The 27,269-nt window shown below is 45.2% G+C and overlaps 1 protein-coding gene across 1 annotated transcript in view; it reads left to right on the forward strand.

The window, feature by feature from the left end:
• The first annotated feature begins 5,231 nt into the window (after positions 1–5,231).
• Positions 5,232–27,269, forward strand: part of LOC310667327 (A.superbus venom factor 1-like) — a 63,219-nt gene continuing 41,181 nt past the window's right edge. Inside the window, exons 1-13 of the mRNA XM_083419298.1 lie at positions 5,232–6,114; positions 6,352–6,960; positions 11,151–11,343; positions 14,255–14,417; positions 15,443–15,513; positions 16,685–16,770; positions 18,672–18,754; positions 19,139–19,229; positions 22,695–22,797; positions 22,885–23,005; positions 23,938–24,053; positions 24,240–24,386; positions 25,869–26,081. Coding sequence (XP_083275424.1) covers positions 6,890–6,960; positions 11,151–11,343; positions 14,255–14,417; positions 15,443–15,513; positions 16,685–16,770; positions 18,672–18,754; positions 19,139–19,229; positions 22,695–22,797; positions 22,885–23,005; positions 23,938–24,053; positions 24,240–24,386; positions 25,869–26,081 — 1,458 coding nt within the window. The 5' untranslated portion in view covers positions 5,232–6,114; positions 6,352–6,889. The remainder of the gene's footprint in view (positions 6,115–6,351; positions 6,961–11,150; positions 11,344–14,254; positions 14,418–15,442; positions 15,514–16,684; positions 16,771–18,671; positions 18,755–19,138; positions 19,230–22,694; positions 22,798–22,884; positions 23,006–23,937; positions 24,054–24,239; positions 24,387–25,868; positions 26,082–27,269) is intronic.

The raw sequence follows: 27,269 nt of genomic DNA on the forward strand, positions 1-27,269 counted from the left end.
GTGGTAGAAAAGTGCAAATAAAAGGAAGGAATGCATTATCACCTCAAGAGAGCCAAACCACCCCCCACAATAAGACTTTGACAATAAGAGTTTGAAAATACATAACTGCACAACTGAGTACAGTGTCTTTTCATAGTGACTAATCTGTGTCACGGGGTTTGCAAGAATGGACGCTGCTGTCAACGAAGGCTCAAGTCCAAAAGGTTTCAGAGCATGAGTACTTATGTGAGAAGGAAATGTTGTGTTTTCCCCCAGTTTGGTAATTTATGAGGGGATTTCCCTGTTATCTGAAAGGGCTCACCGTTCCCGCCCCCCCCCCCCCTTGCTGTTGATTAGAACTGTTTGTTTAGTTTTTCTCTGGAAACACTCTTGGCCTTGTTCTCTGGAATTTCAAAAGCTGGCATTTCCCTTCCCTGTGATGGAGGGATAAGAAAAAGCATTTTTCTTAAAAGAGAAGGAAAAGTGACCAACTGCATATGCAAATGAGGGACCTAGTTTGCAAATGACCAGAGGAGATGCAGAGGGCATGTGAAGGGATAGCAAGGCATGGTGGTAAATGTAGAGAAATTCATGTATGAATAAACTAGTAAAAGGTAAAGGTACCCCTGCCCGTATGGGCCAGTCTTGACAGACTCTAGGGTTGTGCGCCCATCTCACTCAAGAGGCCGGGGGCCAGCGCTGTCCGGAGACACTTCCGGGTCACGTGGCCAGCGTGACATCGCTGCTCTGGCGAGCCAGAGCCGCACACGGAAACGCTGTTTACCTTCCCGCTAGTAAGCGGTCCCTATTTATCTACTTGCACCCGAGAGTGCTTTCGAACTGCTAGGTTGGCAGGCGCTGGGACCGAACAACGGGAGCGCACCCCGCCGCGGGGATTCGAACCGCCGACCTTTCGATCGGCAAGCCCTAGGCGCTGAGGCATTTACCCACAGCACCACCCGTGTCCCTGTTATGAATAAACTAACCTGCAGCAAATACACCATGGGTAGGCAAACTAAGGCCCGGGGGCCGGATCCTGCCCAATCGCCTTCTAAATCCTGACTGCGGACAGTCTGGGAATCAGCATGTTTTTACATGAGTAGAATGTGTCCTTTTATTTAAAATGCATCTCTGGGTTATTTGTGGGGCATAGGAATTTGTTCATCCCCCCCCCCCCAAAAAAAAATATAGTCCAGCCCCCCACAAGGTCTGAGGGACAGTGGAGCGGCCCACAGCTGGAAGAGGTTGCTGACCCCTGGTCTACACGCAATTCATAAACATGCAGATATAATAAATTAATAATAATTGTAAATTTTTATTCATACCCCACCCTTCCCGGTTCAGAAAACCGGGCTCAGGGCAGCTAACAACAAATTTAAAACACTTAATTGTAGAAGCAGCATAAAATACAGTATTAAAACATGAATAACAATAAAATTCAAAGTTCAGAAATCAATTTGGGGGAAATCCATCTAATAAGCATTAGATAGTCACCAGGGCTAGCTGGCTGAATTAGTCCTACTTGGGCCAGCGAGGAGGCCAGGGGAGAATTAGCTGTGGGGTCTCAGAGCGGGTAATCTTCATAAAAGGGTAGGGGGAGGGAAGAGAAGGGAAATTAAAGATCAGGATGGATTCAAATTAAAGGCCAGGCGGAATAGCTCTGTCTTACAGGCCTGATGGAAGGAGGTTAAATCCTGCAGGGCCCTGGTCTCATGGGACAGAGCATTCCACCAGGTTGGAGCCATCACTGAAAAGGCCCTGGCCCTGGTGGCGGATAATCTGACTTCCTTAGGGCCCGGGACCTCTAAGCTATGGTTATTCATGGACCTTAAGGTCCTCTGCGGGGCAGACCATGGGAGGCGGTCCCGTAAATATAGATATGCCAACACCAGTCACCGGAAGGGTGCTGACCTGGACTGCTTCTCTTTTTCTAAAAGGCTGATATATATTTTTTTCCAAAATGCAATAAGCTGTTCTCTGATGTCCCCTCTCCTTTCTCCAGCTCTAATCAAAAGCACAGCCATCCCCTTTTAGCAATCAAAGGTCACTTGCTCGTGACTTTATCACGATGTCAGCGCATTATTTGCTATGACACTCTGATCTGCATTTGTTTTAGAAATATCTCTTTCCCCGTCCCATAGTGGGAAGGCTACCAAAGGACGGGTTAATGCTCCCAGTCCATGACCCGGTTCCGGGAATCTTGAAGCTAGGATACCCACTGCAACATTGTGCAAGCTGCATAAACAACTCCAGGGCCACCTCATTTCAACAAACAGTGTCTTTGCAGGGAATTCAGTGTAGCCTTATGGCAATTGTTCCATCAGTGCAAACATTTCAGCTTCCCAGACAGAACAACTGTCCTCTTCTCCCAAACCTGCCTCCCCACAGCCTGTTGGAGGGTGCCAGGGGAGGAATGGGGATGGGGAAAACCCCCTGGGCCAGCAGAAATCCTTGTGTGGGCCTCTGCTAACAGGTGAATCCAACCCTGAGTGCTATGGTGTAACCTGTTACAACATTTTATGTTGTATGCTTTTATGTTACATGCTTTTATACATGTTCAATTGAGGTGCTGGTTTTTGTTTACGTCAGGGCCTCCAGTGGAACTCGCAGCCAAGAACTGGTGCAAAGGCGAATAGCATGTAACAATCACACAACCTGGATTGCTCGGCTGGTTAGATAGTCCTGCTGATAATGTCCTGGTTGCAGGTTTGATCCCTATGTGGGACAGCTGCATATTCCTGCATTGCAGGGGGTTGGACTAGACGACCCAAAGGGTCCCTTCCAACTCTGCAATTTAGTGGTTCTATGATCAGTCAATAACCTGCCTTGATTATACAAATGTATGTGGATTTTAAGGGACGTGGGTGGTGCTCTGGGTTAAACTACAGAGCCTAGGACTTGCCGATCAGAAGGTTGGCGGTTCGAATCCCCACAACGGGGTGAGCTCCTGTTGCTCGGTCCCTGCTCCTGCCAACCTAGTAGTTTGAAAGCACGTCAAAGTGCAAGTAGATAAATAGGTACCGCTCCAGCGGGAAGGTAAACGGCATTTCTGTGTGCTGCTCTGGTTCACCAGAAGCGGCTTAGCCATGCTGGCCACATGACCTGGAAGCTGTACGCCGGCTCCCTCGGCCAATAAAGTGAGATGAGCACCACAACCCCAGAGTTGGTCATTACTGGACCTAATGGTCAGGGGTCCCTTTACCTTTATGTGGATTTTACATAAATGCAATGTAATAAAACAATAAAAGATGTCTGTTTTTAACTTTTTATAGTTTTATTGTGTGGCTTTATTGCTGCAATCTGCTTTGTTGTTGTTGTTTTTTTAATGATACAGCCATATGCAAATACTTTTTGTGCTCTTAAGGTTCTGTCTCTTCCAGACTTTTGCCACAGAATCTCTTTTACTTGGGTCTCATCCACACTCCCGCTTGTCCCGTGCATAGAGCCCAAAACACTTGGACCTGTGCTTAGAAATGCAGTGCAAAAGGTAAGTGTGGATAAACCCTTGGTTAGCTCCATTAGATGCCTTCAACTACAGCTCCTCAAGAGAAGTACCTATACGGAAGGAATTTAAAACTCTAATGACACTGGCACATGTAAAAGCAGTGCTATTTTTCTAGAAAAAGAGGTGCTGAAACTGAGTTTCCAGAGAGTTCCGGCTGGGGCGAAAAAAAGCCGTGTGTAAAAGCACACTAAAATATAATTTTGCCACACCCTTCTGTGTCGGTTCATTATAACAAAATTGATGGGGATTCACATTGCATACATATTTCCCTTGAAATGTTTTTGGCTCATCTGGAGTAGGAGTCCAGCATTTGTGCAACGTGAAAACACTCATCCTCCTCTGTGAAAAATGACGGATCTTGATAAAGGTATTTTTACATTGCTGTCTCCACCAATTAAAAAACCACAATGCAGTAAAGTGATGGAGCTGGATCTGAATTCATTGAATGCTGCATCTCCTTTGAGGAATTAAAGGTAAAGGTACCCCTGCCCATACGGGCCAGTCTTGACAGACTCTAGGGTTGTGTGCTCATCTCATTCTAGAGGCTGGGAGCCAGCGCTGTCCGCAGACACTTCCGGGTCACGTGGCCAGCGTGACAAGCTGCATCTGGCGAGCCAGCGCAGCACACGGAACGCCGTTTACCTTCCCGCTGGTAAGCGGTCCCTATTTATCTACTTGCACCCGAGGGTGCTTTCAAACTGCTAGGTTGGCACCTTTGAGGAATTAGAGCCCTCTTGAAATGCCCTTGGGGCCTCCTGCCTCTCACCTGCAACACCTAGAGCCATAGATCACTTCTCACTCACCGTGTTAGGACACTTGCTTTGGAGCAAGCTGTACTGAATGTTTGGCTGAAGTAAACACGCAGACATGTTGCGAAAGAATGTCTTTGGAGATTGTCCAAGCTCCGTTTCAGTCCAAATACCGTTGCCAAGAAAATAAACCTGTTACTGGAATCCAGCTGATGACTAGAGTTTCCTGATTAACTCTTGATTGATTTGCATGGATAATTTGTAAATTGCTGTTTGTTTGACATCTTTTTTATCTAGGAACTTTTATTTGCAAAGAGTCATCATAACCCATTCCATTTATTCCTTTGGCCTCCAAAGGCATAAAGAAGCAGTTAGAGCATGCCAGAAGATGCTGGTCTTTGTAACTTGCAAAGAGCTAGCTGCAAGTCTTCCACTGGCAAACTTCAGCAGAAGGGCCAAAATGTGTTTGAAAAACACACCAGACCATTCACAAATTGTGATTATGCAGTTCCCATTTGCACTTTTAAGGAAATGGATGTACATGGGAATTTTGGAGCTCCCCCCACCCAAATTGTTCCCTAGCCATGGCTCTTTGCAGACATGATTTTCCATATGAGATTGCATTTAGGGCCAATTTGGGGACTCACTTTGGACTTGCAGGACATTTGTGCACTCCCTTCCAGGTTATTTATTTAATAACTTTACATTCTGCACCTCCAACTCCCTAGAGTTTCCATGCTCACCATTATATATTTTTTAAAAATAATAAAAGCAGAATATTCCCTGGCCATGTATGAGTAAACCCTATTAAAGAGAGTGCGATCTCCACAGCTGTGTGTAACATTGTCTCTCAAAAAATGCCATTGTGGTGACTAGACATTGTCCTCAAGGTAGAGGACCTGGTACACTTTTTGTTGGAATGCCCTCCACATGAACATCTGAGGACCTGATATCTTGAGCCCCTTGTTGCTGGGATTAGTGACAACTCTCCTTTAAGCAAACGTTTTGTTCATATTGGCTGGGAAAGATTGTTCTGTGTCATATAGGACTGACTTTAGGGAAACAGAAGTTGCTTACCGTGTTATTATATGTTGATATCTGTAGGTAAGTTACTGAAATGGCATAATCTTTAATCATATTTTTGTATGGTTTAATGTATTCTCCTGGCGGTTCCCTCACAGTGAGAAGTGAAGTCACCAGACAGAGGGCCTTCTGGGTAGTGGCACCCACCCTGTGGGACACCGACCTGTCAGATGTCAAGGAGATAAACAACTATATGACTTTCAGAAGACATCTGAAAGCAGTCCTGTATAGGGAAGTTTTAAATGCTTGAAGTTTCATTATGCTTTTATACCCACAGACCCTGATTTAGAGAAGCCATCCCAGTTTCTGATTTCATCCTGGAGTGTCCCACTTTTCCATAAGATGTCCTTATTTTCATTGGAGAAATGTTAGAGGGTATGGAGTTATTTGATCTCCAAGCCATCAGAAGGCACTCCTGTATAGGGAAGGGGTTTTTAAAGGTTTTTTAAAAAATGTTTTCTTATGTTTTTATATATGTTGGAAGCTGGCCAGTGTGGCTGGACAACCCAGAAAGATGTGTGGGGTATAAATAGTAAAATTATCATTATGGAATAGGATGTCTCTATTTTCATTGGAGAAATGTTGGAGGGTATGCACCCAGAGAGGCTGGAGCAATCCAGTCTGATGGACGGGGTACAATGATGAGGAGGAGGATGTTTGTATCATCTGGACCTGTTGTCCCTTCCACACAATTTAACTTTTCTCATTACCAGTAGTGAGATAAGTGGGGGAGGCAATGGGTGAGCCCAAGGCCCACCCGCAGTCTCTCCCAGGTAAATAAATAATTGTGTGTAATAAGTAAACTACAAGAAAGAAGATTCCACCTAAACATTAGGAAGAACTTCCTGACAGTAAGAGCTGTTCGACAGTGGAATTTGCTGCCAAGGAGTGTGGTGGAGTCTCCTTCTTTGGAGGTCTTTAAGCAGAGGCTTGACAACCATATGTCAGGAGTGCTCTGATGGTGTTTCCTGCTTGGCAGGGGGTTGGACTCGATGGCCCTTGTGGTCTCTTCCGATTCTATGATTCTATTCTAAGTAAAAAAAATAACATTTGCATAGGGCTCTTGTGATACAAGTGTCTCAAGCCAAGATGCCAAGATGCCAAGAAGTTCAAAGCAGTTGGAAAGACCTCTTGTTGCTATTGACCATGCAAGACTTCCTTCTTCGGGGATAGATACTGGTTGGGAAGCTGCGCCCCAGGACTCGACTCTTCAGTGGTGTGTGTGTTCGTGTGTGTGTGTGCGTGTGTCAGAAAGAGAAAGTTTTCATTCGGCCTTTTGAACCTAGGATTGGCCTAGATCATGTTTGCATAGTATGCCAATCCCCACCAGGATTATCAAGAGCAGGTTGCACAAACATACTGTTTAGCTGTTGCTGTAAAAAAAAGGGGGGAGGAAAAAGACAAATCGTGGTCATTTTTGACAGCCTTGCTAATTTATTTTGAAATTCCCAGGTTGCTCAAACTCCTCCCCATTTACTGATTAAACACAGAGAGATTGCAAAAGGGCTTGGACAGGGGCTCAGAGGATAAATACTGAGAAGGTAACCTGCCTCTCTTGTTCCTCCAGATCACCATGGAGGGGACTGCTCTCTACCTGGTGGCTGCCCTCTTGGTCTCTTTCCCGACTTCTTCTCACAGCCAACTGTAAGTACATGTCAGATGTCAGCAGTTCACAGCAGCACCGCATTTCTTAAGCAAGGGGAGTTTTCTGTACAGGGAAGCTGAGGAGATCCATCAAATTCAGGAATCTGGTCCTTCTAGGGGTGATTTAAAATTGCTTCAGATGTAGTGTGAAGAGGTTTTTTTGTGAGGGGGGGGGGATTGCCTGCAGCAGAAAATCCAAATATCATTATCCCCCCAGCCCCTCACCACCATAGTGATGGAAATATCATTTAAAATAATCACGAACCGGCTGCTTCCAACCATACCCCTAAGTCTGCTGCCTGAAGCAAGCCACTTCACTGCCTACTGGCAGGGCCGGCTCTGAATTTCTGACATGAAGAAATGTTCTTTGTACAAGAAGTGTAGAAGCCATGGAAGGACAGAAGAATCCTGCTTTAGCAAACTGTGTCTCTGGGTCCATCTGATCTCGCGTTTTGCCTCCCTGGAGTGGCCCACCTTTGGAAAGCTCTCCATCAGGGCATGAAGGCAACAGCCCTGCCCTGTTGCTCGACTCCAGTTTCTGATCACCTCAGAGCATGAAGTTTTCATTTAGCCATCCTGATTTAGGCTTCATGGTATGTCTGACAATTACATGTGTGTTTGTTCTGCTGCGTGTACATGTGTTAGAATGCTAGTCAGTTGTGGTGCAAAATGACTAATTACCAAGACATTTTATTTACCAAGATGTTTACTATGTTTTTATATGTGCTGGAAGCCTCCCATAGTGGACAGAGTATAAATATAATAATACCTCGGGTTAAAGACGCTTCAGGTTACAGATTCTGCTAACCCAGAAAAAGTACCTCGGGTTAAGAACTTTGCTTCAGGATGAGAACAGAAATCGTGCAGTCGCAGCTGGAGGCCCCATTAGCTAAAGTGGCACCTCAGGTTAACAACAGTTTCAGGCTAAGAATGGACCTCCAGGACGAAGTAAGTTCTTAACCTGAGGTACCACTGTAATAATAATAATTCTACCTGAGGCAAAGGGCAAGGTGACATCCTCTCTAGTTCTGTGTAGAGAAGCTTGCCAAATTTCCAGGGTTAATCTTATTTTTACACTAGTGACTGGACCTCCATTGCGCCGAGGGGCAGCAGGCTAGTTTAGGGGTTACAAACAGCTCCATCTTCCAACATTTTGCCATTGGCACTCGCCCCCTGCCATCTGTCTCCAGAGATGGCCACTTCCCTCTGCCTAATGACCAGTCCTGCATTTACGCACAATCAAAAAAGAGGAAACGCATCACCTTAAAAGAGGACACAGGTTTTTCATAAAATCTGTATATGCTGCTGTCTATATAGAGATGCATCTTTAGCAGTGATTACTACAATTTATATAGGAATGAAATACCTCTCACCATAAGGTGGGAGAGGAAAGTGTGACCAGGTGAACTGCGTGCCTGTTGGTAAAGGGACCCCTGACCATTAGGTCCAGTTGTGGCCGACTCTGGGGTTGCAGCGCTCATCTCGCTTTATTGGCCGAGGGAGCCGGCATACAGCTTCTGGGTCATGTGGCTAGAAGGACTAAGCCGCTTCTGGCGAACCAGAGCAGTGCACGGAAACACTGTTTACCTTCCTGCCAGAGCGGTACCTATTTATCTACTTGCACTTCATGCTTTCGAACTGCTAGGTTGGCAGGAGCAGGGACCAAGCAACAGGAATTCACCCCGTTGCGGTGATTCAAACCGTGACCTTCTGATTGGCAAGTCCTAGGCTCTGTGGTTTAACCCACAGTGCCACCCGTTTCCCTTGTGTGCCTGTTTACTATGCTGTTAATGGGCGATCTTTGCAAGGTCCTTGCTCTCCCTTGTTAGGTTCATTATCATTAAGTCAAACTTTGAACAGATAGCTCTTTGTATAGAGAACTCATTCAAATAATAGAGGGTTGTCCTCCAACAGCCCTTCAAACAGAGAAGTGTCCTTGGCACACTGACACCCTAGGATAGAACATAAGACTCTTAATCTCACGGTTGGGGCTTCAATCCTTTCGTTGGGCAAAAAGATTCCTTCATTGCTACATTGCAGGGGCCTTGGGCTAGTGGAGCCTTGAGCTGACTTTTGTCAGATGCCACCACTCTGTGTCTGTTGTGATGGGATGTGGGGAGCGTATGGAGTAAATGTGGAAATGTCCTCATCAGGCATAAATCAAAAGTTAGTACAGTGGTGCCCCGCAAGACGAATGCCTCGCAAGACGGAAAACCCGCTAGACGAAAGGGTTTTCCGTTTTGGAGGTGCTTCGCAGGACGAATTTCTCTATGGGCTTGCTTCGCAAGACGAAAATGTCTTGCGATTCCTGGGGGTCTTTTTTCGCTCCCAACCCCTTTTTCTAAGGCACTAAGCTGCTAATAGCCTTTTAGCAGCTAATCCGCTAATCCCTTAAGCCTTTAATAGCCGCTAATAGCCGCTAAACCGCTAATAGCGCTAATCCGCTAATCCGCTAATGGGCTTGCTTCGCAAGACGAAAAAACCGCTAGACGAAGAGACTCACGGAACAGATTCTTTTCGTCTTGCGAGGCACCACTGTACATCCAAAAATGAAGAAGTTACAATCAAAAAGTCGCTGAACTTAACCTGAACTCAAATTTATTGGTTTAGAGAGGGTTTCTTGAAAGTGAAGTAGAATTGAATCCAAACCTAAAATCTTTTTGTTGCCTTAGACTGAATAGGAACCCAACCTCTAATTCTAAAAAAAAGGTACACGAGAGCACACACATTAGGGACCCAGACCCTTTCCCCCCTTTTTTTGCTGACCTTCTTATGTTTGGCTAACATTGGAAGGAGTCAGGGATTTCATGAAGGGACCCCAACCTTATGTTTTTATACCGTGCTTAGCAGCAAAACCTTCTCAAAGCAATTTACAAAGCATAAAACAATAAAATATGCATCATATACAATCAGCTAAAACAACAGCATTATCCAGAGTGCCAGTAAGTAGTAACCAGTTCCCTATTGGTGGTTACAAATTTCAAACATAAGAGGAAAAAACAAAGTGCAATATCTAATGTCAAGACTTATGCATCGAATGACAGCTGGTGTTCACATCCAGATTACTGTTCTGCGATTCCGGAACAAATTGTGGCGTGATCTCATAGGAGGAAGTAAGATGTTCACTTCACATTATGGCTGAGGTTAGAAAGTAATGATTGACGAAGGCCCTACAGTCTTCCTTGCATAGGAGCCAACTCTTAAAGGCCAAGGTCCCTTCGCCCGCCACCCAAGTTGTTGGGCATTGCCATTCAAATAGTATGTGATCGATTATGTGGGGTGGGGCTTACCCCCCCAAGTATTTTATTCAAGTTGGCACCCCGATTCCTTGGAATCTTTAAAACACATTGTATACATTTCCTAAGAGGTCACATGTACAGCACCTACATAAGTCTCCATCCTAATTTTGCTGTAATACTAATTCAACCAGGCTTGTTTTCCGATTCAATGCAAGTGGACAGAGGATTGCAGGCGACATATATCATTCACCAATATAAAACTACAGCAATTACCCCAGTGTAATATGAGCTTCATGGCTGTGTGAGGTTTTGAAGCCAGTACTGGACTCCCAGGCGCTAGCCCAACAATCTTATTTCTAGACCTGCACATAGGACAGTTTGCAATTTCAACAGAAGCCTCCAGAATTCTCTCATCTCCCCCACATGCCACCATTTCTCACAACCTCCTAAGCAAAGGAAGAAAAACTGGGCTGCTGTATGAACTTCCTTTATGCAGTTTTCTCACCCTAGTTTTACAACAAAAGCAAAAACAACAGAAGAAGAAAAAACCCTTTTCCTCATTCTTACCTCCATCAAGAAATGTGCCTGGACAAAAATCCTTCTCATTCTTTCTGGAACTGTTTTCTCTTGATGGGGACAGAGGAGGGATCTTCTGCTAGTGGTTTTTATGACTGGCTAAGCAGAGGAGATGGACAGAAGCCTCTCTGTCACTGGAAATGTATTGCTATTCTACGTGACAGGACAAAGACTGGACCATGGCTTTGGAGGTTTGGGGGAGGGATTCAGAATCTTGACAGGGTGATGCCCCCCTTTACCTAAAAGTGAGAGCCCCATTTGTTTCTTGAATTTCCCCAAGCAAGAGGAGGCGGCAAATGCGGCATGAAGGAGCTGTGGTAAGGTATTTAGATGCAACAAACAGACTCACTGCAATGAACTTTTTCTCCTCTGTAGCTACACCCTCCTCACCCCAAGTGTCCTGCGGGTAGAGACCGATGAGACGATTGTGGTGGAGGCTCATGGAAGCAACTTTGAGACCGAGGTCACCGTCTCTGTCCATGACTTCCCACAGAAGAAAAACACCTTGTATATGGTCAAAGTTCCCATGAACCCAGCAAATGGCATGATGGTGACGCCAGCCATAAAGGTGAGTGCCGAGTGATGGTTAGGGACGGTGCCATAGAGTATGCAAAAATCAAGCTCCAGACCTGTGCACACTCAACCTAGGAGCAAGTCCCATTGAACACAGTAGAGCATGCATACAATTGCGCAGTTTGTCCATTATGTTTGGGGTGGGCGGGTTAGCATATAAAAAGAGAAACTCCAGGAGGGGTAAGGGAAGGGCAAATCATCTGTGCTATCAAGCCCGATGATGGGAAATTCAAAGTACAATGCTGTCTGATCAGACCTGACTATAACATAGGCTTCCTCAACCTTGGCCCTCCAGATGTTTTTGGCCTACAACTCCCATGATCCCTAGCTAGTAGGACCAGTGGTCAGGGATGATGGGAACTGTAGTCTCAAAACATCTGGAGGGCGAGGTTGAGGATTCCTGATATAACACATCAGAAGATCCAGATTGTTAGTTCCCAGGCCAGCTTTAGAGGTTAGTAAAATATATTTGTGAGGATTTGTGTGATCATATGCAATGGTCATATTTCAGTATCTGCTTTTTGGAAGGGTCAGCAGTAAATTTGGCCTGGAAAATGTTAGGGTTGACAACCCGGACAAAAACCAGCCTCTCCCACCTTTGTGCCTTGATCTGCAGAAACTCACCCATGAAACTCATTCTTCGCACAAGGTCTAAACATAATTTGCCCATTGCAGGTGATCAAACTGCTGTTAAAAGTCAGAACTGCAAGATTCTTTTGAATGACTGCACTGTATAGGGTTGCCCTATAGCCGATTGTAGGGCAGTGTTTCTCAAACGAGTCTCCAGCTGTTGTTGGACTACAACTACTATCATCTCCAGCTGGCAGGACCAGGAATGATGAGATTTGTAGTCCAACAGCAACTGGAGAGTCAAGTTTGAGAAACAATTTTATAGGGTGTTATTCCTAATACTTAAGGAAGGATTCTAAGAATAGTGGTTTACCATTTTGATGTTTCATCTTAATGGATTTGATTTTGCTAGTGGCTGGATGCAGAGGAGTGGGGGGAAGCACCTGCTGGGGGACCCCCAAGGTAAGAAGGCTAAGAGCCAGGGGATTGGCCCCCAAAAAATTAAAGGGGGAAAAACTGGATGTACATTTCCTAAATATAAGATAAAAAACAAATAAAATTAAGCCTACATACAGCAACAGTGGCAAATGGCTTTAGATACCTATTAGGTCCATAAATTACCATATAGCATATATTCAACACAAAAAACAGTGACAATTTGTTGTTGACAAAGGACAGCTGCACATATAAAGGGCCCCATTACCTTCAGTGGCTTAGGCCCTCATTAAACCTGAATCCAGCCCTGGTTGGCATGGTGAACAGCATGTATCTTGGTCTTTTATGAATACATATTTCAGGCCTTCTTCTATGATTAGTCACAGTTTGGCTCTGCCTTACAGTTTCAGCTGAGGGAACCTGAAATATCTGAATTCTATTTTTAAAGTGCCTTTGGCAAGTTTATGTATTGTCTCTTTAGTCTGGAGCTAATGAAGTGTGCATCCATGTCTCTTGGCTTGTTTGCATTAAGAGCAGAAAAGAATGTCAGACTATGGACAAACTCTGTTGTCAAGCACGTCCACGGCATTTATTTGAAGTGTTCAGTGAGCCTGTCATGCAAGAACCACTCTGAGCTGCCATCTTCGAAACGCTCTGGGAATCATCTGAATCATAAATTATAGTAACAACTTATTTTCTTAAGGTCATCCAGCTTACTTATGCGCTCCTTAGTTATATCTCTTGCACACTTCAGTTTTACTTGCCAGTCAGCAGCTATATTTGATGCTGTGCCAACTGTTTGCTGAATGATTTGCATTTACCTTGTCAGAGAAAGGAGTTACACTTCAATTGGGCTGAGCTTAGGGATGTTATAGAATTCTGTCAGACACAGAAATGGGAGCAGAAATTCCCACTATATTCACGTTTGTCCGAGGTCAGGAATAAATATCATGCAATCATACGAGTAGTATTCACTATTGTGGTGTGTTTTTTAGTGCGTAAACATTTTGTAAATAACTATGTTGTTTTTTGGGCATGTCCCTTCCCCTGAAATGCATTGAAATTACTTATGTAAGTACAAGGTAGAGGAAGCTGCAGCTGACAGGGTGTCTCTGACCCAGTGACATGTGGGAATGTTAAGGGTTGTAGGGAAGGATAGATTGAAAAAGTATTATCCTTCTTTCACTCACGCTAGTAAGTGATGTAGCAGAGCAAATTCCCCTCAATATAGCTGGAAGCTAGTTTGCAGATTCATTTGAATCTCTTAGTTAAGATTATTTCCTGGTGTCCCCTTTAATCCCTCTTAAAACAATAAAGGCACGAGAGTCTTTCTGAGTAAAGTAACAAAAGGTTTATTCACATTTCAGTTCACGATTTGATCCCTGAAAGGCAGACTTTACGTGGTAGTTATACAAAGAAACTGTGAATTCATTTCTTATGGAGACTGAACTCATGTGCTGCTGGCTAAGAGCCAGCAGACAGCAACATTACATTTAGATAACAAAATGGCTGCAGGAGAGCAGCATGGCAGCAAAAGATCAGCAAGAGAGCAATAAGAGACAAGACGAACTGAGAACGTGGCTGCATGGTTGGGCTCTTTTGTGGAGTCAGCCAGAGCGATGCCCATCTCCCAGGTCACATGCAGGGAGAGGAAGCTCCAGACCAGTGGAACAGGCAGTTACACTGACTGGATGTCCCCCTGCATGTGCCCACTTTAAGGAAATAAGGAATGTTGCATTTGACCATACCAATGGATTACATCCCACATGACACAGTGTCAAGCAAACAGGAGACTTAAACATCTGAATGAGTTTAGCTGCAGGGCAAGGAGGTAAGGGCATTCTATTCTGCCCCACTCCAGCTCTTTGACCTAAACAAGTTTTCCTGATTCCCTCACGCAGGTTCCTGCCAAAGACATGAAAAAGGATTCCAAGCAAAACCAGTATGTGGTTGTCCAGGCCAGCTGTCCTCAGTTCACATTGGAGAAGACGGTTCTGGTTTCTTTCCACAGTGGATATCTCTTCGTTCAGACAGATAAAACCATCTACACCCCTGGATCTGCAGGTGATGCCTTCTGCTAGCCCCACCTTATCTGGGACCACAGTAAGGGGGTATAGAGTGGATGACCAGCTTGGGATCAGCCTTTGATTTATGTTTCAGATCTTTACTATTATTAGATGCACCCCTCATTACAACTAGAGCTAGACAAATATTAACACCCCCACCACACACACCTGACAACTCAAGTTGGTCTGAAAAAGTTCTGTGTATCATCACTCAGGTATTGTAGGTTTTTGTGTTCTTTAAAGAACCAGCAGCCTCTCTCCTGCAAGAGGCAACCGTGGGACAAAGCAAATGGATGTGCACCCCATGGCAGTGGCGTAGCGTGGGTTGTCAGCATCCGGGGCAAGGCAAGTAATTTGCGCCCCCCCTCGCTGCACTGTCCCTCCCCCAGATAGTCCCTCGCTCTCTCTCCGCACCGCACCGCACGCCTGGCACCCTCCCCTCCAAAGTGGGCGGTGACCCGGCGGCTCGGATCGGATTCGCACAGCCAGCACTGCAGTGAGAGAGAGTGAGTGAGCCAGGTAGGGGCAGAGAGCTGCGAGTGCGAGCGCCCCCCCGATGTTGCGCCCAGTGCGGCCGGCCCCCCCTGCACCCTCCACGCTATGCCACTGCCCCATGGGATGTGAGAGTATCAGACAGTTTGTTGGGACTGTGGCACTCACCTGACCTACTGCCCCAAAGAGGAGGAAAGGAGAGGCTGACACAGTACAGACTACCAGAAGGAGCACTGGATTGGCTTCCTCTGTCTGCTGTTATGTAGCAGTGACTCAGCCAGAGGGAGGTCAGGTGAGCAGTGCACCTTCAACATGCCATAGTCTACTACCAGAAATGGATTTATCTTCTGGTATTTTTTATCTTTAAACAGTAAGGACAAAAATCTGCAAGATTTGTACATCTCAAAATAGGGATGTGAGTGCTAGTGCACGCACACACACACTTAGACCAAATGTGTAGGATGGGTGTAGTTCATGTTTTCCTTTCTTTCTATTTCTTTTCAAACTCAAAATATCTCTTTTATTTCTCAGTGCGCTACCGTGTCTTTTCTGTGGGCCACAACATGGAGCTTTTGGATAAGCCTGTGATTGTTGAGTTTGAGGTGAGAAGCATATATTTGTGTGTGTGTTGAGTACAGCATTGGCTGCCTGAAATTGCAGTGATGGTTGGTGCTTCACTAAACGTTCTGCGGCGATTTCGCAGAAAGAGTGATGGCCATTCAGTGTAGCTTTTCTTAGGAAGCATATTGCATGGGCATTTTTCATAACTCCTTAAATGCCATTTCAGACCTTGGCAGTGCTGGCTCATCCCAGCAGTGGAATCATGGGAAACTATCTCACCAAGATGAGAACTGGGATGAGGGGGGTGGGGCATCATTATTTCTCCTGCTCCTCCTTTAATGAGCCCAAAGTGGCAAGATGGGGGTTATCCTCTTCTGTCCTCTTGCCTGCATCTTAAGAGCTAGTTCAGAGTGCCTGCTTCAGTGTTTGCTAGTAAAGGCAATTAAACTAGTGTGGTGAGTACACACACAATAGCAGGTCTGGCAGAAGACATTTTGGCACCTGAGGTCAACCACAAAATGGCACCCCTCCTCCAGGGAAGAAGGGGTGAGAGAAGATCTGCATCAGAAACAAGGAGGAGAAAAGAAAGATTTACAACGGGAATAAGGGTGAAGTCCTATTTGCCAAGAGATCACTGTACAGGGGTAGATCTGGCCTCCAAGGAGCATCCCACAGCTGTAGCTGCCTCTGTGGCAGCAGGGAATACATTCCTTGGAGACTGGATCTGCTGGTCCGATAGATCCTGCCTCCTGAGGCAATCACCTCACCTTGCCTCATGGGCCGGCCCTGTATTGTTTTTCAGCCGTGCTGGAATATGATTGCTGTAGAGATTAGGTTGGCCCCATCTCTCGTACTACAAGGATAGCTAATTGAGGCAAGGCTGGAGATTCTTAAATGTGTTATTGCTTATTGCTACTGGTTTTGTGTTTTCAAAGATTGGTGTTTTCAAATACGGAAAGCCACTTTGTGGAGGAGTTCCTCAAAAAGCAGTGTGTGATTTAATTTAATTAATTAATTAAATTAACTATCATCACAACGGTTTAGGCCAGAGCCATCCTGGAAGCGTTGTGGCTAAGTTGAGATCAAGGACTTGGTAGTCTAGAACTAAAGCTCTACCTATCTAGGGAATTTGTTTTTCCACATTATGAATACTGAGTGCAATCATTTTTCATTCCTTCAGCAACCATTGAAACATGTTTTTCTCCTTCACAGACACCAGATGGCATTATTGTCAGCCAGAGTTCCACCAGCCCCACTTCAACAAACATCCGGCCTTACAACTTACCTGAAATTGTCAGGTATTTGACCATGAATACTACCATGCAGCATATTTGTACAGAAAGTGAGCTGAAACAGCAACTGGAGAAGAAAGCTCATCAATGTGCAAAGTGCCCTTTATCCTTCTTTTGGGGGTTTCATACGAAACAAAAATACACTCCAAGCTCTCATCAATATTAGTATATATTTACCACCCACAACCAGGGGACACGGGTGGTGCTGTGGGTTAAACCACAGAGCCTAGGACTTGCCGATCAGAAGGTCGGCGATTCGAATCCCCACGACAGGGTGAGCTCCCATTCCTCGGTCCCTGCTCCTGCCAACCTAGCAGTTTGAAAGCACTTCAAAGTGCAAGTAGATAAATAGGTACCGCTCTGGCGGGAAGGTAAACGGCGTTTCCGTGTGCAGCTCTGGTTCACCAGAAGTGGCTTAGTCATGCTGGCCACATGACCCGGAAGCTGTACGCCGGCTCCCTCGGCCAATAAAGCGAGATGAGCGCCACAACCCCAGAGTTGGTCATGACTGGACCTAATGGTCAGGGGTCCCTTTACCTTTACCATCCACAACCACGCTGTGACATACACTTAGATGGGGTGTGAGAGTGTGATCTCATCCTCCACATATCCACATCTTAAGATTTTTGGGGCAGGCATTCTGCTCCAAGCTAAACAGCACAGTCCTTTGCATGTATGCTCCATTGAGCCGAATATGGATTATCTCAGGTGTGTATGACTAGGAATGTGGCTGGGCAGAGTAAGCTCAACCCTGATCAGGAAGCAGTCATGTGGCAGATCCAACACTGCACCCAAAGGCCTGTCACTCACCCTGGCCAGGCCGGGGGTTGGGGAGTGGGTTTTTACACATATTTTGCTGAGGTGCAGCTGAGAGACTTGAGGCTAGGACCCCTTGGGTGGTCCTTGGGGCTCTGGGTCCAATAGGCCCGAAGTCACCACTGCTCCACCGTGCCCCAAAATGGCACTTTGGGGTTCTTCACAGAGTACTGCCAGCAAAGAGAATTGCTGATGGGATCTTGCTGCCAGCTTTAATAATACAGTAATAATAATAATTTATTATTTCTACCCCACCGATCTGGCTGGAACAAGCATGGGAGGAAAGCTCTACATCGGGAACAAGAAGGGGGAAGTCAACACAACAACAACAACAACAATTTATTATTTATACCCCGCCCATCTGGCTGGGTTTCCCCAGCCACTCTGGGTGGCTCCCAACAGAATATTAAAAACACGATAAAACATCAAACATTAAAAACTTCCCTAAGCAGGGCTGCCTTCAGTTGTCTTCTAAAAGTCAGATCGTTGTTTATATCAGTGACATCTGATGGGTTCCCTGTAACCTCACTTCTCGTAGTGAGTGAACCGCCAGAAGGCCCTTGGAGCTGGACCTCAGTGTCTGGGCTGAATGATGGGGGTAGAGACGCTCCTTCAGGTATAAAGGACCGAGGCTGTTAGAGCTTTAAAGGTCAGCACCAACACTTTGAATTGTGCTCGGAAACGAAATGGGAGCCAATGTAGGTCTTTTACGTGGTGTTTTATGTAGGTGTTACGTGGTCTCGACGGCTGCCCCCAGTCCCCAGTCTAGCTGCCACATTCTGGATTAGTTGTAGTTTCCAGGTCACCTTCAAAGGGATCCCCACATAGAGCAAAGTGGCACTTTGGCACTTTCTCCCCTCTAATGTATCATAATCATCCCCCTCTCTCAGCCATGGTGCTTTTCTCTGCTGGCCTCTAAGCACCATTTTACTTCCGACCACCATTGGGGGAAATGAGCATTAAGGGACATAGACTATATTCTAACCTCACCCATGGTGAGAAGAGGCCCTGCAGCCCATTCTGATTTCACCTTTAATATCATGAGTTGACAGAGCAGAAGCAGTGAAGATTCCTTCCTTTTCCTTCTCTAGTTTGGGAACCTGGAAGATTGTGGCCAAGTATCAAGACTCCCCACAGGAGACCTTCAGCACGCAATTTGACGTCAAGGAATATGGTAAGGAGGACCACCTCTGCTTAGGATTTCCCCTGGCCCATTACAGGCATTGTTTCCTCTTTAATCCCTTGGGTTGGATTCAACAGATGAATCTTGCCAGTGAAAGCCCTGCCCACTTGTGCAACTGGGCCTTCCCTCTCTCCCTGCTCCTGAAGTTGGCTTGTGAAGGGGTCGCGAGAACCCCCAGAACAGTGCACTGAGAGGAATTGTTGAATTGCTCCCCTTGACTGTTTCCCAGGGAATACTCCCATTGGTCTTCCACCATGACACTTGGAATTGCTCATACTATTGAAATTGCTGGCACTGACCTGAAAGCTCACTACAATTATATATTCTCATCATTCCATGAATGTTTATATGTTCTTCCCCTGTTTTTCCCTCTAGTACTGCCAAGCTTTGAAGTAATAGTGGAGCCATCGGATAAGTTTTATTACATTGACAGCGATAAGGATTTCAGAGTGGATATCACTGCAAGGTGGGTGTCTGCAACTATGGAAAGGTAAAGACGAGGTATTACCTGCATAAAATGAAATTATCACGTCCCAAAAAAACAAGAATTAACAGTATGATTTTAAACACGTTTATTTGGAACATTTTGAATGTTTAGAAATATTAGAATGCAAAATACAAAGAAGCAAAAGAGAAAATATTGTAAAGGGGGAGAGAATAAGATCACGTTTTCATTATATTACAGAAAAGAAAATTTACGATTTTATACTATCCTGAAACTTATTATTCCAGATTGTAACAATCAATAGCTAAATTTCAGTAGATTTGCTTGGCTAAAAGGAACCTATAATTTTCCTGCTTTGGCTGCTAGAACACATGTCACATGTAGTTGTGTTGCTATGTGAACCCTCTAAAAACTGTAAATAGCAGCCACTGGGGGGCCCAATTCAGTTGTTTTTACCTCACTAAGAACTTCCCTCTTAGAGTTTAGAACAGCTGGAGAGGGGAGAGGAAAGATCTCCTGGGATCACAGGACAAAGGCTAAGAGTAAAAACCTTATCAACACCCTCCATGGTGCCTGTCCTGATCAGGCTGCCCAGGAACTGCTATTTACAATTTTTAAAAGATTCACGGGGTCACAGCTACAAGCGATGTGTGTAGTGTCACATGTAGTTTGGCCCTTAGGGCAAAAATAGATGCGAGAGGGACAGACACATTTGTTCATGTACAAATCTAGCCTGTTCTTTTATAAAGGGAAGAGGTAGGAAATTCTATTAAAACATCATAAGAGGCAGATAGGTAAGGTAATTGAACCCTTCCCCTTCAAGTTGATCTCATTGTCATTCTTGTCATTGCTGTTATAAATAGACTACGTTTTCCACAGGTAACTCTGTATTCAAAGTGGTACGTACAAAAAACAACAACATTCTAGGTACAGTACAGTCATACCTCTGCTTATGTATCCCTCTGGATACGTAAACTTCGGGCTGCGAACATGGCAAACCTGGAAGCACTCTATGTGCTCGCACATGAGCAGAAGCACTCTATGGCACCATGCACATGTGCAGAACAGGCGCCCTTGGTTCCGGATACTTTGAGATACGTCCGGAGCTCCGGAACGGATCCTGTTTGCAACCAGAGCTACCACTGTATCAGAATAACCACACATAAGACATATAATATCACTGCAACATAATGCTAAAAATAATAATAATCAGCAATTGCAGTTTTCCTTTAATATATCTAAACATACATCTGCCTATGGTTCTGGCACCGGTCTCCTGCTTTTTGCAGTCCTCTGCTCCCTCACACACTTACCCTCATTTGACGTCGAAAACAGATCTTTAATTTCCCAAGAAAATAAGATAATAGGTTAATGACACTGATATTGATAGTTTTGCTTTCTCATTTGGTGAACTAACCAGAAATTTTATGTTAGGAAGAAAAGCAGATGAACTTAGGACCATCAGATGTATGTTGGGTGTCTTACATTTGTCACAAAAAACACATACCGTACTCCAACTCTCCCAACAAATGAAAGGGAAATTCAGTATGTTTTAACTTCATTCTCTGCTTTGAGGTTCTTAGCAGTGGCGTAGCGTGGGGGGTGCAGGGGGGGCCGGCTGCACCGGGCGCAACATGGGGGGGGGGCGGCGCTCGCACTCGCAGCACTCTGCCCCTACCTGGCTCACTCACTCTATCTCACTGCAGTGCTGGCTGTGCGAATCCGATCCGAGCCGCCGGGTCGCCGCCCACTGTGGAGGGGAGGGTGCCAGGCGTGCGGTGCAGAGAGAGAGCGAGGGACTATCTGGGGGAAGGACAGTGCAGCAGGGGTGTGTGTGCAAATTACTTGCCTTGCCCCAGGTTAGGGGGCACAAATTACTTGCCTTGCCCCGGGTGCTGACAACCCACGCTACGCCACTGGTTCTTAGCATTAAGGAAATGTGGTATTAACAGAAATGTGTTTTACATGCATTGTGGCTGATGTAACACCCCCAGGGTGCGACCGACGTAGCCTGGAAAAGGGGAAACAAGCCTAGGCTGCCCGGTCCCGTGACTGAGCTGAACATGCAAGTTGCAGAGAAATTTTGGAGTCTGCAAAACAGTTACATTTGTCTCAGCCAGTGGCGTAGCGTGGGGGGTGCGGGGTGCGGGGGCAGGCCGCACCGGGCGCAACATCTGGGGGTTAGGGTTAGGGGGCGCAAATCCACGGGTTAGGGGATGCTGACAACCCCGGGTGCTTGCCTTGCCCCGGGTGCTGACAACCCTCGCTACGCCACTGGTCTCAGCTTTTAAAATGCAATTACAGTGGAACCTCGGCTTACATTACCCTTGGGTAATGTAAACTTCGGGTTGTGAAAACGACAAACCTGGAAGTATTCTTTCGGTTTTCACCGCTTGCGCATGCACAGAAGTGCTCTGCACGGCGCACATGCACAGAAGTGGCACCTCCGGTTGCGGAAACCTCGGGATCTGACCGGAGCTCTGGAATGGATCCCGTGTGCAACTGGAAGTACCACTGTACAGGAAAGCATCTAAACTGTCAGTAATCTTTTTTTTTTTTTTTTTTAAGGGAAGATCAGGGCAGTTAACAAAACAGTATACAGTTGTACCTGGAAGTCGAATGGAATCCATTCCGGAAGTCTGCCCGACTTCCAAAACGTTTGGAAACCAAAGCACAGCTTCTGATTGGCTGCAGGAAGCTCCTGCAGCCAATCGGAAGCTGTGGAAGCCCTTTGGACTTTCGGGTTCCAAACAATGTTTGCAAACCGGAATGTTCGGGAGCCAAAACGTCTGAGTACCAAGGCGTTTGGGATCCAAGGCGTTTGGGATCCAAGGCGTTTGGGATCCAAGGCGTTTGGGATCCAAGGTATGACTGTAATGTTAACCGAAGTTAAATAATATCAGCTAAAACACAAAACGTTAAGTAAAAAAGCTTACAAGAGTTATATTGGTCACTCCAGAATCACCCAAGGGCAGTCTCCCCAGTTGTGATTCCCTGAAACTGGTAGTCATTTTATGCTGCCCCCGAAAGTGGAGGTTGTTGTTGTTGTTTAGTCGTTTAGTCGTGTCCGACTCTTTGTGACCCCCTGGACCAGAGCACGCCAGGCACTCCTGTCTTCCACTGCCTCCCGCAGTTTGGTCAAACTCATGCTGGTAGCTTCGAGAACACTGTCCAACCATCTCGTCCTCTGTCGTCCCCTTCTCCTTGTGCCCTCCATCTTTCCCGACATCAGGGTCTTTTCCAGGGAGTCTTCTCTTCTCATGAGGTGGCCAAAGTATTGGAGCCTCAGCTTCAGGATCTGTCCTTCCAGTGAGCACTCAGGGCTGATTTCCTTCAGAATGGATATGTTTGATCTTCTTGCAGTCCATGGGACTCTCAAGAGTCTCCTCCAGCACCATAATTCAAAAGCGTCAATTCATGGCTAGTAGCTGTTGAGAGCCATGTCCTCTGTAAACTGACCCCTGCAATTCATTGTTGTTCTTTTAGGTTTCTCTATGGGAAGAATGTGGAGGGTATGGCCTTTGTCCTCTTTGGAGTGAAAACAGATGATGTCAAACACAGTATTCCAGATTCACTCAAGAGAATTGAAGTAAGATAGGTGCCTGTGGGTGTGTTCTGTTGTGCGCACACGCATATGTGCCACTTTGCTTACACTCTTGCTTTCCTTTCTTTCCAGATTACAGACGGGGAAGGGGAAGCTGTGCTGACAAGAGCAATGCTGCAGAAGCGATTTCAGAACCTCAACGAGCTGGTTGGGCACTCCCTCTATGTCTCTGTGACAGTGATGACTGACTCAGGTGAGCTATGATGCAAACAGGGCCAGATTTAGGTTTGATGAGACCCTAAGCTACTGAAGGTAATGGGGCCCTTTATATGTCCAGCTGTCCTTTGTCAACAACAAATTGTTGCTGTTTTTTGTGTTGAATATATGCTATATGGTAATTTATGGAGCTAATAGGTGTCTAAAGCCATTTGCACATGTTGTCACGCAACCAGTCCATGCAGAATGTAGGCACCCTATATATAGAAATGAGCAAACCAGTGATATTTTAGGGAGCAGGCTAGGATCACAGGAGCCTACACAACACAAAACAAAACACTGTTGCTGTATGTAGGTTTTATTTTATTTGTTTTTTATCTTATATTTTGGAAATGTACATCCTGGTTTTTTCCCTTTACATTTTTGGGGGCCCCCAAGCTATAGCTTGTTTAGCTTATATGTAAAATAAAGGAAAGGGAGCAAGGAGGGGAAAAAGGAAAAGAAAGAAGTGAGACAGTTTCTCCAGCCAAGTTAGCAATCCCTTCCCTGTAGGAGCAGGGGCAGGTATTTGGAGAGAATGCCAAACAAGAACGAAACAGAGAGAGAGCATGCAGCAGAGTAGAAACACAGGACAAACTGTGTCCTGTATTGAATCAACGCAGGACATTGCATTCTGCATTGAAATACTGAATGATCCTGTATTACATGGGACAGGTGGCAACTCTACTGCCAGTACATAGAGCATTGTGTATGGAGGGGCTGACCTGTTCTTTGGCAAGGATCCTACGGCCAATCCGATGCACAGTCAAGCAGGTGTGTAAAGGATCACCTGGAGGGCAGGACATTTGTGTACTGGAGCTATTCCATTTGGAGCAAATGCCGAGAGCCTGGCTCTGAAACCCTGTGAAGATTTTTCTCTCCCTGCTTGGCTTCATTTCTTCTCTGTGTCCCCTCTTCTCCTTCCTGCAGGCAGCGACATGGTGGTGACTGAGCGATCTGGCATCAGCCTTGTGACATCGCCTTATCAGATCCACTTCACGAAAACCCCCAAGTACTTCAAGCCAGGGATGCCCTTTGAACTGATGGTAATGTTCACCTGAGTCTCTCTTCCTTTCATGGCCCAGTCCCAGGCTCTTGGAAATCCACAGATGCGCACATAAGGAGCTGTGGGAAATCTCTTAAATCCATGGATGCCTTGGGAAAAGTGGTGTTGGCTCTGCAGAGATGGCTGCATCTCACACTCATTCACCTCTTCCTTCTCAATTGCTTAGGTGTTTGTCACCAATCCTGATGGCTCCCCAGCTTCCCGTGTACCTGTGGTGACAGAGCCAATTGCAGCTGATGGAACCACCCAGGATGATGGGACGGCCAAGCTGATCCTGAACACGCCAGCAAACAGCCAAGAGCTCAGAATCACAGTGAGTCTCCCCGAGGCCGTGCCAGGTTCCCTTCAAATGCATGAATTGTGCTATTGGCAGTTCCTGTGTGTATCTTCTGCACACAGAACCAAAGCAACTGAATTATGATTTTTTTAGGGAGTGGAGATCTGTAGCTCAGTGGGAGAGAGCATGCTTTGCGTAGAGGTCCCAGTTTCAGTCTATTTTTGATGGATATACTCTGCTTCCATGGTCAAATGCTATATGCTTCTGAATACCAGTTGCTGGAAACTGCAGGAGAGGAGAGTGCTCTTGTGTTTGAGTCTTACGTGGGTGGCGCTGTGGTCTAAACCACCGATCAGAAGGTTGGTGGTTCGAATCCCCCCAACAGAGTGAGCTCCTGTTCCTCTGGCTCAGTTCCTGCCATCCTAGCAGTTTGAAAGCATGCCAGTGCAAGTAGATAAATAGGTACTGCTGTGGTGGGAAGGTAAATGATGTTTCTGTGTGCTCTGGTTTCTGTCACAGTCTTCTGTTGCTCCAGAAGTGGTTTAGTCATGCTGGCCACATGACCTGGAAAGCTGTCTGTGGACAAATGCTGGCTCCCTCAGCCTGAAAACGAGATGAGTGCCACAACCCCATAGTCGCCTTTGACTGGACTTAACTCTCCAGGGGTCCTTTACCTGCTTGTGAACTTCCCACAGGCATCTGATTGGCCACTGTGTGAACAGGATTGTGGATTAAATGGTGGACTTGATTCAGCAGGCTCTTCTTATGTTCCCCTTGAGAACTTGGTTCATGTGGTTTATTAGGGCTTCAGTCGCAGTGTTTACTCTTCAACTTTAGATCCTGACAAACTATATTCTAATTTTCTTGTTTCTTTTGATGGCAGTTCACCAATTCCATCTCACCTGCACCTTTGACATGTTGTTCAGCCATCATTCACACTGCAGACTGGAGTTCACAAGTTACTTAAGATGGCTTTCCCCCAAGAGCCAAGATAACTTGTGCTTTAAAGGAATCTATAATGTGAATCTTCATTGGTCTGAATAGGGTTGAGAGACCACACTGTTCTCTTTTTATCCTGAGGTACTGAAAAGACCCACCATTCTGACCCATTGATTCCAGGCACAGTGCAGGACCCGACCTGAGCTTGTGTGGGGCCTGGTAGCTGGGAACGCAGTGATATATATACTGTATATATATAATTTCTCCATAACTGCTACATCCTATATTTGAGGAAGGGTGTTCTGAATTTCAGTTACTTCAAATATTCATATTAAAGTGGAGTTATTTCTGAAGATACAGATTACGTAACAGAGGTGTTTCATAGATCTTCATAGGTCCAAGATTCTATCCAATTCCTCCCCACTAGGACATTGCCACCCTGGGCAGGATATAAATATGAATATAATAATAAATAAACACTCAACGGTGCTCCGTGTGGACCCTCTCTCACAATGTTGGATGTAAAAGGACTAATGGATTCATGTCTGAGATCTGATCAACACGTTCAATTTTCTGTAGGTAAAAACCAGAGATCCCCAACTTTTAAATGAACGTCAGGCAACCAAGACCATGATAGCTACAGCGTACCAGACCCAAGGAGGATCCGGAAACTATCTCCATTTGGCAGTCACAGCTACGGAGCTGAAGGCTGGAGACAACTTGCCTATCAATTTCAACGTGAAGAGCAACAACCAACAATTACTGAATCAGATCCAATATTTCACCTATATGGTAAGTACTGAGCAGAATGGAAGCCTGAGAGCCAAGTCTCCATACACCTGTTAATATTGAAGATGTTGGTGAGAGAGGGAAGAGGGAAGTCATGCGCCTAGTCCTCATGGAGAAGCAGGGAGGTGTTATATAATGAAATGAGGGGAGGTATTTAAAAGGTATTTTGTAAAAAGACTGGAAGCCTTTCTTTTAGGAATAATAGGGTCAGATGTACCCAGTGATCAAAAGAACTTGTTTCTCTATGCAACTATGGCAGCCTGAATGATATATGCTCAGAAATGGAGGGAGTGAACAGTATCAACGAGGGAGAAAAAGGCAGCTGAAATTTGTGGCGCGTGTAGAATTAGCAAGCTTTAACTAAGAAGAGACCAGGAAGAAAAGAGTTTTAAGGAAGATTGGAAAGTGTTTGTAGCATATCCGAAGAATCATTGTAAGCAGGTTAAGGCATTAACGGGATTAGAGTAAATTCAGCAGTATAAATCAAGTAGAGAAATGATGAGAAAAAAGAAAAATGGGAGTACGGTAATTAGAATATTCGGTAGTAATTGATAACTAAAATGAACCATGTTGAGGGGGTGAAAGGATGTCAATGATCAATGTATTGTTGTATTGGTTAATGTATGAATGTGGAAAATCTGTAATAGAAAAAAATATATTTTAAAAAAAATAAAGGATAAGCAGGGTTCAGCAATCTTTCCTACAGCACTGCCCCTTTGTGGGTTGAGGACAGTTTCATGTTATTGTGGCACTTATACGGAGCCCACAAAAATAAGTAAACTCTTCCATGTCACAGTTCTTCATGAGGAGGAGAAAAAGATTTGTCTGACACATATTGTTGAATGGAGCTTCTCCATGGCAGCATTACATTGTTCAAACAAATCAGTGCTTCTCCCCCCGCCCCCAATTTTTAAAATTAATTTTCCACATTTTTAAACAAACAAATTAACACACATCATAACTGAACTTGGTCCAATGTTAATATCATAATTAAATGACTTCCTCAAATTCCCTTGACTGAATTTCATTGTATATGATTGTAGCCGTTTTCCAAAACACTATCTCATAAAATTTACTTAATCCTCTTAACATCTTTATCTATTTTCATCTTAACTTTAAACATATTGTTTCATAATTTCACATATTTAAATCCGTAGCCTGTTATTTCGCAAGTATTCCTATTTAATTTAT

Source organism: Podarcis tiliguerta (genome assembly GCF_965153285.1).
Source record: "Podarcis tiliguerta genome assembly, chromosome: 17".
In the NCBI taxonomy this organism is placed as follows: domain Eukaryota; kingdom Metazoa; phylum Chordata; class Lepidosauria; order Squamata; family Lacertidae; genus Podarcis; species Podarcis tiliguerta.